Here is a 14,521-nt window from a genome sequence, read left to right as displayed (position 1 = left end):
TTGAAGTTCAACCACAACCCAACCCTACTTGAGGTTGCATTGGAATTTTTGAGCCTAAGCCTATCTCAAGTTGATAAGACCTCACCCCAACCATGTCCAATGAGTGCGTCGCGCAGGCAGGTTTGGACTGAGCCCAATCCAAGTTGCAACCTTACTGCCAACACACTCACATGCAGAGGTACCTAAGTTGCAACCTTACTGCCAGCACACTCACATGCACCAGTATATATAGCATAAATCCAAAAACATTCACATTGAACTCTTTCAATCCTTCTCTTCTCACATCAACATACAAGTGCAATATTGGCACTTTTAAAAGCTTGCCCAGAAGCATAAAGAAAAAAACCTCCACCTTGGGGCATCCAGTTTTGGTTTATTGTATAAGACTCGAACTTTTGTCCAATCAAACATATACCTCGTTTCTCAATCTCCAACACAACAAAGAGGTCTATGCCTCATAATACTTTTGTGCAATATCCCTTTAACCATATCAATGATATCAAGTTGTTGGATTCCTTTCAAGGTTTGACGGTTTGGTTTTGGTGTTGGTCAACCTTGGCAAGTTTTGTCTTCCACAGTTTCAGTTTTTTTGGCGGATGCAACCCTAGTTTTAAAGTTTCTGATAAAAAAAAGAGAAACTAATAATACAAGGAAAAATAAGATCAAATTGAATAAACCAATGAAACATATATTACGAAGTTTTGAAGAATAATGCATTGTTTGTAAACATCAAGCTTATGGTTTCCTTTTGTTAAAATGCCAAAAGCCTTAAAGCATGAAGAATTACAAAAATCTTGGAAAACAAATGAAATGAAAAAGAACCATTCTTTGATAATAATCTCAACAGAACCATGTATTGATTTGAAATTTTGAAATAATAATTTATATCATATGAGTCTGTTGACATAATTTAAATTCTAGAAAGTATGAAAAAGACAATGATTGGATATATCCGGGAAGGGACCCCAGATATATTAAGCTAAGAGCTAAATTGAGTATTTAACCTAAGATCTAGCAAATTCAATCTTAAATCTTGTAATAAGCCCCCTTTTCTCCATTTTCTCTTCAAAAACTATCTCAAAGAACTAAAAGATTCTCACATATCTGGGAAGGAACCCTTTGTCTTAAAATTTCTTAGAACCAAACACCCAAATGTTTTATCTTCTTTAAGAAAATTCCAAAAATATATGGTTAATGTTAATAAAGTACTTCCACAGCTTAGATTTATCATCCATATATATTTCATATTTTTAACTGAAAAATGAAAAGATGATCAAATCGACAATATTTATCAGAATTTACTTAAGAACTGGACAAAGAAATTCAAAACTATGGTAAATTTAAAAACAAATGTACAAGCAATCCAAGTATGATATTAAATATCCACAGCATGAATAAAATAGCATATACAATCAGCTTCAGCCGAAAGTGGTTGAAACCACTTAAATTAGACCAAAGTGGTCAATTTTGCAAACCAGCCAAAACTTACTAGAACTAAAAACTTCAGTCAATTTCAATCATTTCTAGGCAGAGGATTATAACCACAAGGCCTAGGTCCCTATCTCCTTGGTATAGATTTAGAAAATGGTTTGGATAAATTTGTCATGCTTTTGCGTTAAACCAGTGGCACTAGCTACAATTATCTGAATCACGCAAATGTGCTTATTTCTTGCCCTTCTAGGCTCCACCAATTAATTTGTATCTCACATCTTCACTTGTACTAGCTTTGCTTTAAGGCTTTTTAATGCAGCATGAAGTGTGAAGGATGGTTCTCGGAGTCAAACACACAAGTGAAGGTAAATTAGATCGAAGAATCCTTTGCCCAGCGAAGTTCTCTCTAAAAAATTCTTATTAATATGTAATACTTAACCAAGTCTCCTTATAATAGATCAGAAGCATATATAGGATCCGACCCCCTAACTCAGCATTGAATCCGATACAGAGGCTCATATTAGAAATAAGAAAACATACTTAAACTATTGAATCCAAGAACACAGGAACTTAGTGAAAAATCAGTGATGTCTCTAATGGAAAATTCATGGGAAAATCAGGTAAAAACCTCTTAATTCCGTATGCTCACAAGTGAAGTCTTCGCCCATGGAGCCATTGGCTCCTACAAAACTTGGTGTTTCCACCTGGTCATAGTACCTACCAGCTGTACTCTGCACTGCCATTACTTCCCAAAGATTTAGCTTCTAGTAGCTTTTGATCCTTAAGAAACCACAATAATTGCAATATGCTAGGAAACTTCTTAAGTTTCTTGGCCATCTCATTTTTGTTGCACCTCCACATGGTCCAAAATTCCATTTGCGCTTTATAACATGCACGTAGAGGCATAGGCACCAGATTTAAAACTCTAATTGACAACTATAGGCATAAGTTTGCTTGTGTTGTTCATAATGCACAATTAGATTTTGAATATTAATAGCTGTGATTTTTTAGCCAATGAAGGTGTTTCAGATGATGGAAGTTGGCCAAGTGAAGAAAAAGTCTTGACCAGAGAAAGAAGCAACTTAACAATCTTGTTGTTTGTGATGTATGGTTACTTTGGAATGGAGAGAGTCAGCAATTGAGGGCCAAAAATACAAAGTTCTTATACTCCATTTTTTCCCAATATGAATTAGTTCACATTGATTGGTGTAGAACCTTATTTTTCTATTTGGGCCATCACATGTGACAGACATAGCATTGTACAATACAATGTGGTATCATGCTGGCCTATGATTGTCATGGACACACCATGCTGTACTTAAATCTTTGTGCATACACAATTTTCACAGATCACTTGGATGGAGCATTATCAATTGACCAAGCTATTCATGATCAGTTTGTGCTAGCTCAAAGTATGGCCCTGTACCAGCTTGATCCATTAGTTATTAGCCATTCCTGAGCTTAAGATCTTAGCTCAAAATATTAATGAGCTGAGCATGAGATCTTCCCGATTAGCTCAGCTCAATTAAGCACGAAAAAATATACTAATATAACTAAAATTTATTTAGTAAAATATCACTTCATAGTTTATAATTATTCTGAAATATAATATATTGTTAGTAATTAAGAGAGCATCTCAACTACAAGATATCAACCAAATGGCTAAAATATTTACATATATTTCAGACGCTAAATTCAGATACAGTAGATGAGATATCAAGGACTCTTAGAAACTCCATAGCCATAGCATTCCTGATCCTCTCAAGGCCGCTAGCCCCGTTTCTACAAGTCTTGATTTTTCCTATCACCAGGATCAACTGGAATTCAACCAAGCCAGCCCTCCTTATGAAGTTGCCATGGAAATTTCAGAAGAAAAAAAGGTGATTCGTATTCCTTATCTTTGGCTATAAAGCACCTCACCAATGGATTAATCAAACCAAAATCGACTGACCAAGCCAACCCTCAGATATCCTGCATTTGGAAATGCCTTATTTTTCTCAACCTTAGCCTTCCTTGATGCCGCCACTCCCATCTCCCCCCCCCCCCCCATCTCTCTCTCCCTCCTCCATGTGTCCAAGCCATGGAACTCTCTTTGGAGCTAGAGGTGATGGAGAGACCAAAGGAGAAATCCTCTTTTACCAAAAAAAGGGAAATCCTCCATCGCCTGTTAATCTCACTGCCATCTATGTCATAGCCTATGGATCTAACAGCATAAAAAGAGATGGTCCTTGTCTCTGGTTTTCAATGGCCAATACTTGATCTCTAGCAATCCATGACAGGATCACCATCGCACATCACCTCCTTCCCATTCTCATCCTTCGTCTGAATCTTAACTAAGCCACTCACATTTTAGGGAGAACAAACTTAGATCAGGCCAAAACAAAATGAGTTCAAGCTGCAACTTTGGGGATCGCAACAAATGCAAGCTGAGTTTGAGCTATAGTTATTGACAAATGGATCACCCAAATATGATTGATTTAACTGAAAAAGTCAATCATAGACAATCACAGTGGTTTCTATTGAAACTTAAAAATTATCAAAGCCTAGACAAATCAAATGTATTTGGTCTAATAAACATGCAAAGTAATAGAAAACAAAAGGATATAAAATTATTCTTTCTTTCATCTTATAGTAGTCATATAGGATGCAAGTGTCATGCATGGTTTTGGATAAGAGAGAAACACAGAATCTTGAGTTGCTGCAATTTCCTCAAGCATAGAAATAGTCTCATCTAATATGATGATCTCATGAAACCTTGGACCCATAAATATAATTTAAGGTTTTCACAGTCATTCATCTGATTAACGAATGCTAAAGACTTATTAATTTAGGGTTTCATCTAATATGATAATACCATGAAACCTTACCAATTTAAGGTTTTCATAGCCATACATTTTATTAATGAATGTTAAAGACTTAAAAAACAACCAATGCAAGCTAGCTTTTGCTGCCATGACCATATGAACATTTGATGTGTCTAACATTACTAAAACAACAGGCAAACCATACCACTATAATATGATCATATGTTCCACAATCATCATTCTCTTAACACAACCACCATTGCAGAGATATGACTAATCAATATTTTCCCCCAAAAATGCAATGCTCACAGAAAAGGAAAAAAAAAAAAATCAGTTCCTGGTCATTGATAAGTGTCATAGTCTTATGGAAATAATCACAACCGAACAAGAAAAGAAATGGTAAACTTTTTATTGACTAACCAAATACACACTATGGAAGATTTGATGCTCAATACTTGAATCCTTAGAACATGTTTGGAGCAACCCCAGAGATAAAGCACCACTGTTAAAGTTGGGTTACTCAAAGACCTAATTTGTTGGCAATGCTAGTGACTCCAACCCAGGATGATAACACATAGGAGACAGCTAAAAACCATGTATACAAGATAAAACTTCCAACCTACCTTCTCAATGACAAAGGCTGATGCGCTTTGGGAACCATCCATCTCCTCTCTATGAAGCATGATGAGGCACCCTTGCCGCCATGCTTGATACCTGTGCCTGCACCTGAGCTGCCCGTACCTTGGCTGACATCGCCCGATGGAAGTACTGGTCCCTCGACAATGCCCTCACGTTCTTCAGATACATCTCGAACGGGATGGACCCCTCCTGCACCGCCTTGTCCAGCGAGTAAATTGTGTCTTCCACCGCCAAGTCTGCCGCCGTGCATTCCAGCATCTGCCTCGACAGCACATCTGCAGGCTCAAAAGCATCATCCACATCCACATCCCCAGCCCTCCTCCTCCTCCCCTCATTCTCCCTCAGCCACCCCTCCAGCACATCCGTATTCATCAAAATCAACTGCAACTGCTGCTCCAATCCCTCCTTCTCCTCCAACATCTCCCTCAAACCCTTGGAAAGCTCCTCCTCCCTCCGTCTCAACTCCGCCTGGGTGCTGAACAGCCCCTCCATCTCTGCTTCCCGCGCTCTCCGTAAACCTGCCATATCGCCGTGCACCATATCGATGATCTTGCTGGTTGCATTGCGGTGGTAGACCTGGGCCGCGTCCTCGGTCGGCCTTGCGGCCGCCGCCTGCGGCGAGGGCGGGAACCGCCCGCCATAGGGCGACAAAGAAGAGTAGATCCGAGACGAGAAAGATGAAGATGACGGAGACGGAGCAGGGGACGGGGATGGGGAAGGCGACGGATTGGGGTTAGGGTTGGTGGGATTGTTACTGGCGTTCTGGCGGGTGTAAAGGGGAGGATCGAGGCCGAAGAGGTGGGAGAGGGAGCGGACGAGATCGACGAGGTTGGAGGAGGGGAAGACCCAGGACCGGAGGTAGGGGACGAGGACGGAGCCGGAGCGGTCGACGTGGGGGTGGCCGGGCTTGACGACCATGTCGCGGGTGGGGGAGAGGAAGACGGCGGGAGGGGAGCGAGGGTAGGGCTCGAGGAGCCAGATCACGGCGGGGATGTTGTAGACGGCGCCCTGGTAAGCGATGGGGATGGTGCCGTCGGCCTGGAGGAGGTTCACGGTGCGGCCGTCGTTGTGGGTGAAGGCGGAGGCCTTGGGGTGGATGGAGGGGAACGACTCGGCCAGCGCCACCAGGTGCTGCCGGATCAGCCACTTCACGTCTTCCGCGTACGGCAGCGCCGACGGCCCGCGCTGGGAGAGGGCGGTGCTGAGGAACTGCTGGGCGTCCTGGGCGCCCGGCGCGCCCGGGACCGGCAGCGGCGGCGGAGGGGCCATGTATAGACGAGGGTGGGGGCGGACCGGAGATTCTAAGCGCCGGAGCAACGAGTTCTTTCCCTCTCTTGATTTCTCCCGTCTATCGTCTTCTTCAAGAAAGGTTTTTTTTTGATGGAATCTTCTTCAAGAAGGTGTTTTCTTGTTTTTCTTCCTTCGCGTCGAAGGATTGTGCGCTTATTCTCACGGCAGGTGCCGTCATATATTTATTCGGAGGCACGTGCGATGCACCTGCACGACCTACGATCTGTGCGACGTTCCGGATCTGATTTTCCTAAAATTATTTTATTAATTTTATTAATTTAAATTGGAGGTCATTGAGGAGAAATATGGAAAATATATACAAATGTAGTATGAAGCTATATCTGTATCTATTTAATTATTTGTGACTAGAAGAGGCAATTGAAAATAAGAAAAAAAAAGAGAAAAATAGTAGAAAATCAGAGACCCAAATAGGATATGATAGGAGAAATTATATCTTGGTGCACCACATCAATCATAGTTATTCATTCGTATGATAGTGCATCGAGATGAGCATTTGATAAATGAGATTCATAAAATTAGTGTAGTGCACCGTCAATAGAGTATCAATTTATATATTTAAGATAGATCAGATAATATTTATTTAGATCTATTTTTTCATATCTGAATATAACTATAGATAAAAAAATTTGGATATTTGGCTCCATCAAAATAAAATAGATATAAATAGATAATTATCTAATTTGTGTCTGGATATCAATCCTATTTAATTTTATATAGTACTCATAAATATTTAATAAAAATATGTGACACATTAATACGCTATTAACTTGATTTTCTATATATTTAATAATATCTTTGATTTTTTTGATCATTAAATTTAATTATCTATCTTATATCCATATTTATATCCATATTTTTACTATCTAATATGTATCCATATCAATCTAAAACACATATGGATATGACTTTTTGCATCTAATTAATGTCCATATCTATATCTATATTTATTAAAAAAATAAATATAGATATGAATATATTAATTTCTGACTCGATTTTGGCCCTACGGATAAACAACTAAAAGGGAGATAATGTGGTCGTTAAGTTCATATTGAGCACATGCTCAGCGTCGAAACTGATATAATGATACCATGAAATTTGCAGTTTACTTTTAAATAATAAGGCAACAGGTAAGATATATCCAATATAGTATCCAAGCATTGGTCAGAGCAAGCCTTCCTCTTGTCCCGGGAGACTTCCGTAGGCCAAGGAACATCGTTGTCGAAAGCTTCAAAGGCTTTCTCAGCTCCCTCAAGTGGGGCATACTTCATGAAGCTGCACATTGGAAAGCCTAGAACTCGCCTATCGCGTTCAAACTATATATCACATATGCTAGGCCTGGGACTCCAGGACACCGCAACTACAGTGATGGCAAAGTTCTTAAAACTCTAGTCAACCTTCATTTCTAGCTTGGCTTGCTCAACCATGAACAAAATGAAGAACCGATTCCATATAGAAATGGTACCAAGCACAAGCATTTCCTTTTGAATTCAAGCCCTGTGCTCCTTTTTCTACCAAAAAAATGGTACAAGCATACGATTATAAATTAAAACCGTGTGTCTGAAAAAGAGCGCATGAATAAGTCCGAAAAGAAGTGCAGCCAACTAAATTAATACATCTTTTGACAATGAAATTAATTTTAAACCTTTTCTGCATGTCCTCCATTACTTTGCTCATGAATAGCGACCAAATTCACAGACAATGGGTCTCTGATACTGAAAGATGATAAAATAAAAGAAGTCAGACTCTATGGCGGAGTCCAAATGCCAAAGTTCGCTGGAACAAAGGTAGAGATACAGTTGAGATAGAGCCTAGAGGCGAGTTTTTGTAGTCAGAGGGACTGTGAGAAGAAGGGATAGGCCCAGAGTCTGTTCGGTCCGAGGGACGGGCCTGGCCCAATATAGCTGTGCACCTCTTATTTTCCGTGGCGAAAAGGAATGCGTTTGTTTTATATGTAGTTTTAAGCAGCAGGCATTAACGGGGGGAGAACGTTTCATCTCGTCAAAACAAACACAAACAGCAAGAACGATTGTACCACCGCCACCACCATTAACAACAATAATATTGAGGGAGTTCTTGTGCTCGGAGGAGTTTCCCCTTTTTCTTAAACTAATTGACAACTAGAACACAATATCCGATAGAGTGGTGAAGCTAAAGGGAACTGATCAAGCGGCATAACATCGATCTTAATATAACTAACCTGGTTATTAGATCTGAGATATTTAGGATATGTTTGGTTGGAGGGAGTTTAACTCTGAAACGGGAATAAAAATATATGACTCATATTGCAGCCATTTAGTTGGAGGGAATAAGAAGGCATCAATCTATCAAAATTCAATTTTGACTCTTCTATCACCATGCAATTTCTATTCTATTAGATTTACTTTACAAAATTAATTATATCTTTTTGTTTAATTGACTTCTGATCTCATTTTTGATTTTCATCGTAAATTAAATATATTGGAGCATATAATCATTTTGATTTCCATTCCAATTTATTATGGTTTTGATTCATATTTCGATTTCTATTATGAACCAAGTGCATTCATAATCATTAACTTCCAAAAAAAGTATGTAATTCGACGTGGCATGACAAAAATGTATTATATAAAATCTAATTAATTGATAAAGTTTTTAAATAGTATTTACAATAAGAGTGTGTAATTTACGGTGGCATGACAAAAATGTACTACATAAAATCTAATTAATTGATAAAAATTTTTAAATAGTATTTCGATTCATATTTCGATCGTGAATCAAATACATCCGTAATCATTAACTTTTGAAAGGGTGCGTAATTTGACAAAAATTCATTATATAAAATCCAATTAATTGACAAAAATTTTTAAATAGTATTTACAATAAGCTCCAAATAAGCAGGGATTGCTAATAATATCCTTTAAAAGCACATGCTTATGGCCATCTAAGACAATTCGGCTGGCTAATGCAACATTACCCACACTGTATTCGAGAGTATATAGGATTTTCTAATATATGTAAAGCTTAGGACCGCATGCTTAGACAGTATTTGGACGATCACATTCATAACAAAAATCTTTTTTTTAATAAATCTGAATTTGAATTAAAATCCTAGCAAAATATGTCGTGATCAAAAGAAGAAAAATCCCTTTGCCCTCATGCATGACAATATAATCCTAGAAAAATCCTAGCATTTCCTCTTTTCAATTTTTCCAGTATGGTGCTCCTTATCGACGCCTAACTGTTATGCCCTAACCACTCCTGCATGCCTGTCGCTACCTGTCACCATTATATTACCAGTGCTGCTGCCACTTGAGACAAAAAAATATTAACCATTCAACTTGAGGCTTAAATAGCTTGCATTGACTTTGATTTTGTTTGATCTGCAAATCTTCAACTGATAGTGAAAAGATAATGACAAATGATTGAGAATAAGATGATAACAAATGATTCAAACTTTGGCCTGGATCATTCACGTTAAAGATAATAGCCGGGAAAATTAATCCAATAATTGGCATGGAGGTGATTTGAACTTATGATCTCTGGCAAATCTGGACTCCAAAAACTTGAGCTAATAAAGAAAGCATCAACAATATATCACATTTAACAAACCCATTGCTTGTAATTTCAATTACATATGGTTTCCACTTGGATTCAAGAATTGGAACTTCGTTCTATCCAACCACTTGTTGCTGAAGCAATAATAAACCATCCTCCCAACTATAATAATAATAATAATAATAATAATATTATTATTATTATTTAAAAACTATCCTACCCTTAAAAATGGCCAATGGAAGTCTCTCTTCATGGGTATAGTTCAGTTGGAGAATGGCAAGGGGATAAGGCGTCCATCCTCCTACTGCACTACTCAAATTAAATTCAAACACTATAGCGGAGGATTGCAAGCTTTACTACTTACAAAATGGATATGCCAAATAACATTTGAATTGGCGCATTCAGGATTCGATACCATATGGTGCAACAAAAGGAAAAAAATAAAATAAAATAAGAAACACAATACAAATACATAGATCAGCCTCAAACCTACCTCTACGGGGTGTGCAAGCTTCACTATGAGAGAATAAAATAAAATCAATACAAGAGGAACTCACCACTCAATCTTTATACAAGAGTCTCTAAAAAAAAGTCTCAAAATCTTCATAAAAGCTCTCTGAAATCTCTGTTGAAGCATTTCTGCACCTCTAGGACGTCACCAGCTCTCCGACACAATAAACGGTTCGTCAATCGGAGCTATATAGGCTTTAGAATCACAAAAATACTATTTCAGTAGGAATACAGAGTCTCAATCAAGCCTAGAACCATTCGTGACCATCCGATCGTGACCGGCTCGCACCAAAGCCGTCCGATTGTGCAAAATATCCTATGATCATGTCGGATCATGCTTGGATTAGCTCTCAGCCATCCGATCGCAATCGGCTGCGATTTAAGTCGTCGGATAGGGAAGAAAACCACCTGAACCATGCGTGGAGCGCGACTTCGGTCCATGCAGTTCCCATGGACTGTCAGTGCCCCGCGGTCCACGGTGGACCACGTGGGGATGCTGGCCTGGGCGCCCGCGAGCGTTGGGCCAGCTTGCCTGCATGTGCAGGGCCGACCCATGCGCGTGCCGGTGCTGGGCCTGCCCGGGCGCTGGGCCGCACATGCATGGGTCTCCGCCGAGCTCGACGGCACTCCGCCGGTCCCCATCGGCCCGCTGCCATCTCATGCACCGTACCGTCCTTCTTTCGCACGTATCTTCTCCGTTTAGACTCCGTTTGGGCTATTTTTGGGCTTGTTGGATTTCGTTCGTCATCTTGGACCTCGCTGTGAGCTCAATATCGATTGAATCTCGAGACATATTTTTTAACAATTTTCACATCGACTCGATATTTGATTTCTACCTATCTTTGAGAACCTGTGATCTATCTCACCCCCACACTCTGGGGCATGCCTGCTGTCTCATGGATGGACAAACGTGGAAGTCAAGCCAGGCCACTCGATCCCACCTCCATCATGGGCTGTGTCTACTCTGACCAAAGATCTGCTCGGGATATCATCCTGCGGTAATATGAATCTCATCCTACGACGTCGCCTCTCGTCCTCTTGAGTCTTCTATCTCATGCCCGATCCACCTCCACTTGGAGCTCCACCTCGTACTAGGCTCCACCTGGCTCTTGAAATTTCACCTCGCACTAGGCTCTTCGTCAAGTAGTAATATCCTCTCATCCTCTTCTTTCCTTCCAGAATAATCCTATCGCCGCACAGTACCTTCATGATTCCTCTACCAGCTACCATCCTATAGCTTTTCGAATCCAGTCTGCTCAATGAGATAAAATTTCGTCTGAAATCGGGTATGTATCGGACCTCCCCCAATCTCCTCATTATACCATCATGTATCTTCTAACTGACCATCCCGATGCCTCTGATCGCACAGCTCGATCCATTCGATAGATAAACAGTATCCTCACTGCTCTCCAAGGAGTCAAACTGCTCCTCTCTGCAACATACATGATAGGTGCATGCAGAATCTAAAATCCACAGCTAGGAAGAAGTAGATACTTCATCAGATATCTCTAGGACATCACCCTTTGAGTCGCTACGGACCATCGCTGCAGTAGCCTTCGTCTGATTCTTAAGTTAAGGGCAATCTCTGGCTAGATACCCCAACTTGTCACATCGATAACATCTGATTTTGCTCAGATCTCTCATCCTGGATTTGGACCGCCTTCGCCGCAATCTCCTATTGCTTTGTCTGCCGCCTCTCGCTCTTCCAGAACCTACCAAAGCTGAGCTACCACCACCTGAGCTCAAAGCTGGATTCTCCTTTCTGAGAATTTTATTATGGAGAATCATCGTGGTAACCTCATCCATCTTGATGGTATTTTTTTCATTAAAAGAGCAGTCACCAAGGACTCATACGAAGGAAGAGCGATGTTAGCAAGACTAGCATCCTGATCTTCTCTTCAACTTTCTCGTCAATGCTGAGAAGGTCGGTGATGATCTTCTGAAAATGGTTGAGATGCTCCTGCATACTCTGTCTCTCAATCATCTACAGCTAGTAGAACTGCCTCTAGAAGAAGAGAGTGTTGGTGAGAGACTTCGTCATGTACAACTCCTCGAGCTTTGACCACAGCATCGTCGGAAAAGTCTCACCAAGCACATGGATCACCACCTCATCCGCTAGATATAAGCGGATCATACTCATCACCTGCATCTGGAGCTGCCTCCAATCCTGCACCTCTATGGTAGTCAGCTTTTCGTCGCATAAGAGAGCATCGATCAATCATTGCTAGATGAGCACATCTTTCACTCTTGCCTGCCACAAGGAGAAATTACTCTTTCCATTAAACCTGTTTATCTCTATCTTGATTGTGTTTATGTTCTTCATTTTCTATCTTGTTTATCATCGCTGCAACTTATGCTCTGACACCACCTTGCTCTGATACCAATTGATGCATCCAAGATCCAGTACCACACAGTGCAACAGGAAGAAAGAAAAAACAAAATAAGAAACAAATATAAATACATAGATCGGCCTCAAACTTACCTCCACGAGGTGTGCAAGCTTCACTATGAGAGAATAAAATAAAATCAACACAAGAAGAACTCACCACTCAACTCTTGTATAAGAATCTCTTAAGCAAAAGCCCCAAAATTCTCACAAAAGCTCTCTAAAATCTCTGTTGAAATCTTTCTGCACCTCCAGGACGTCATCAGTATTCCGACACAGCAAACAGTTTGTCAATCGGAGCTACATAGGCTCCAGAATCATAAAAATACTGTTTCAGTAGGAATACAAAATTCCAATCAAATCTAGAACCATCCTTGGCCGTTCGATCATGATCGGTTCATACCAAAGCCATCCGATCACGTAAAATACCCTCTGATCATGCTCGGATTCGCTCTCAGCCGTTCGATCGTGATCGGCTGCGATCTGAGCCGTCGGATCATGTAGAAAATCACCTGAACCACACGTGGATCGCGACTTCGATCCATGCGGTTCCCATGGACCACCAGTGCCCCGCGGTCCATGGTGGACCGTGCGGGGATGCTGGCCTGGGCGGCCGCACGTGCTGGGCCGGCACGCGGGCGCACCCGCACTAGGCCTACTCAGGTGCTGGGCCGTGCGTGCCTGTGCACGTGGGTCTCCATCGGGCCCAACAGCGCTCCGTCGGTCCCTGCTGGCCCACCGTAGGCTGCCACCATCTCGTGCATCGTGTCATCCTTCTTTCGTACGTATCTTCTCCGTTTAGACTTCGTTTGGGCTGTTCTTGGATTTGTTAGACTCCGTTCATCGTCCTGAACCTCGTTGTGGGTTCAATATTGACGGAACCTCGAGATGTATTTCCTAACATGTACTCATTTTCAAAAGCAGAAGTTCTGCACTACAAAATCCTGTAAAATTAAGCTCGAAGTTTCAGCCTCCAAAATTTCAATGGTACACTTCAAGGAATGGAAAAAAGAAGTATAATTTATATTGAGAAGATATTGCAACCAAGCCAAAATCTCCTGGTGATCAGTGAGAACTATTAATAAAAGAAAGAGGGTCAGTCAGACAACAAGGTAACGAGGGTAGTCATGCTGCTACTTAGCGATACCAAAAGCTAGCAACGATTTGTCCCGCATGCCTTCTCGGATTTACGTGTTCTAAATAACATCAGGATTCGATCGCATGCTAATTTGAAAAGTGCAAGTAATGCAAAGAACAAATTCACAGAGAGTACAGCAAGCTTTTTGCTATCTATGGTTTCTTGATTGCTTTGGATCTTCTCAACATTCCCTCTGCAGTTGATAAAAAAACAAATGACAAACATTAGCAACTTCACCGACATGCAGAATTTTGGTTTCTTCTGATCATTAGCTCCAGCTTGTAGTAATAGCACTTTCATTTTCTCTCAAAAAAAAAGTATGATTATGTTAGGATTTGACGCCTCGAGATTCAGTCTATATTGAGCCCACAGCGAGGTTCGCGGCGAAAAACGGAGTCCAACGAGACCAAGATCACCTGAATCGGAGCTCGGATGGAGGAGATACGAGCTTTTGAAGTCGGCACGAGAATCGAGGCGGTGGAGGACCGTCGGCGACCGGCGGCGGGCGGCAGCGGCGCGCGGGACGCGCGACCCAGGCCCGCACGGGGGGGCCCGCGGCCCAGGCGGGCGCGCGGTCCAGCGGGGCGCGCGGCCCAGGCCTGCACGCGCGGGCCGGCCCAGGCCAGCGGCCTGCTGGCCCCTTGCCCCGGTCCACAGTGGACCGGGCGGTCCACGGCATACGAGCTTTTGAAGTCGGCACGAGAATCGAGGTGGTGAAGGACCGCCGGCGACCGGTGGCGGGCGGCAGCGGCGCGGCCGCAGGCGGCG

At 41.6% G+C, this 14,521-nt stretch overlaps 1 protein-coding gene across 1 annotated transcript; it reads right to left on the bottom strand.

Moving 5' to 3' along the window:
- Nucleotides 1–4,622: 4,622 nt before the first annotated feature.
- LOC105042755 (protein ELC-like) lies at nt 4,623–6,309 on the bottom strand. Its single transcript, XM_010920071.4, has one exon. The coding sequence runs from the start codon at nt 6,141–6,143 to the stop codon at nt 4,908–4,910; it is 1,236 nt and encodes a 411-aa protein (XP_010918373.1). The 5' UTR covers nt 6,144–6,309; the 3' UTR covers nt 4,623–4,907.
- Nucleotides 6,310–14,521: the final 8,212 nt, after the last annotated feature.

This window comes from Elaeis guineensis, chromosome 2 (genome assembly GCF_000442705.2).
Source record: "Elaeis guineensis isolate ETL-2024a chromosome 2, EG11, whole genome shotgun sequence".
NCBI classification, from domain to species: Eukaryota; Viridiplantae; Streptophyta; class Magnoliopsida; order Arecales; family Arecaceae; genus Elaeis; species Elaeis guineensis.
The sequence above is the reverse complement of the archived record's forward strand: the minus strand, read 5'-3'. Positions and strand labels throughout refer to the sequence as shown.

Coding starts and splice junctions, on each gene's coding strand:
- LOC105042755 (XM_010920071.4), bottom strand. CDS start 6,143: ATGGCCCCTCCGCCGCCGCTGCCGGTCCCGGGCGCGCCGGGCGCCCAG.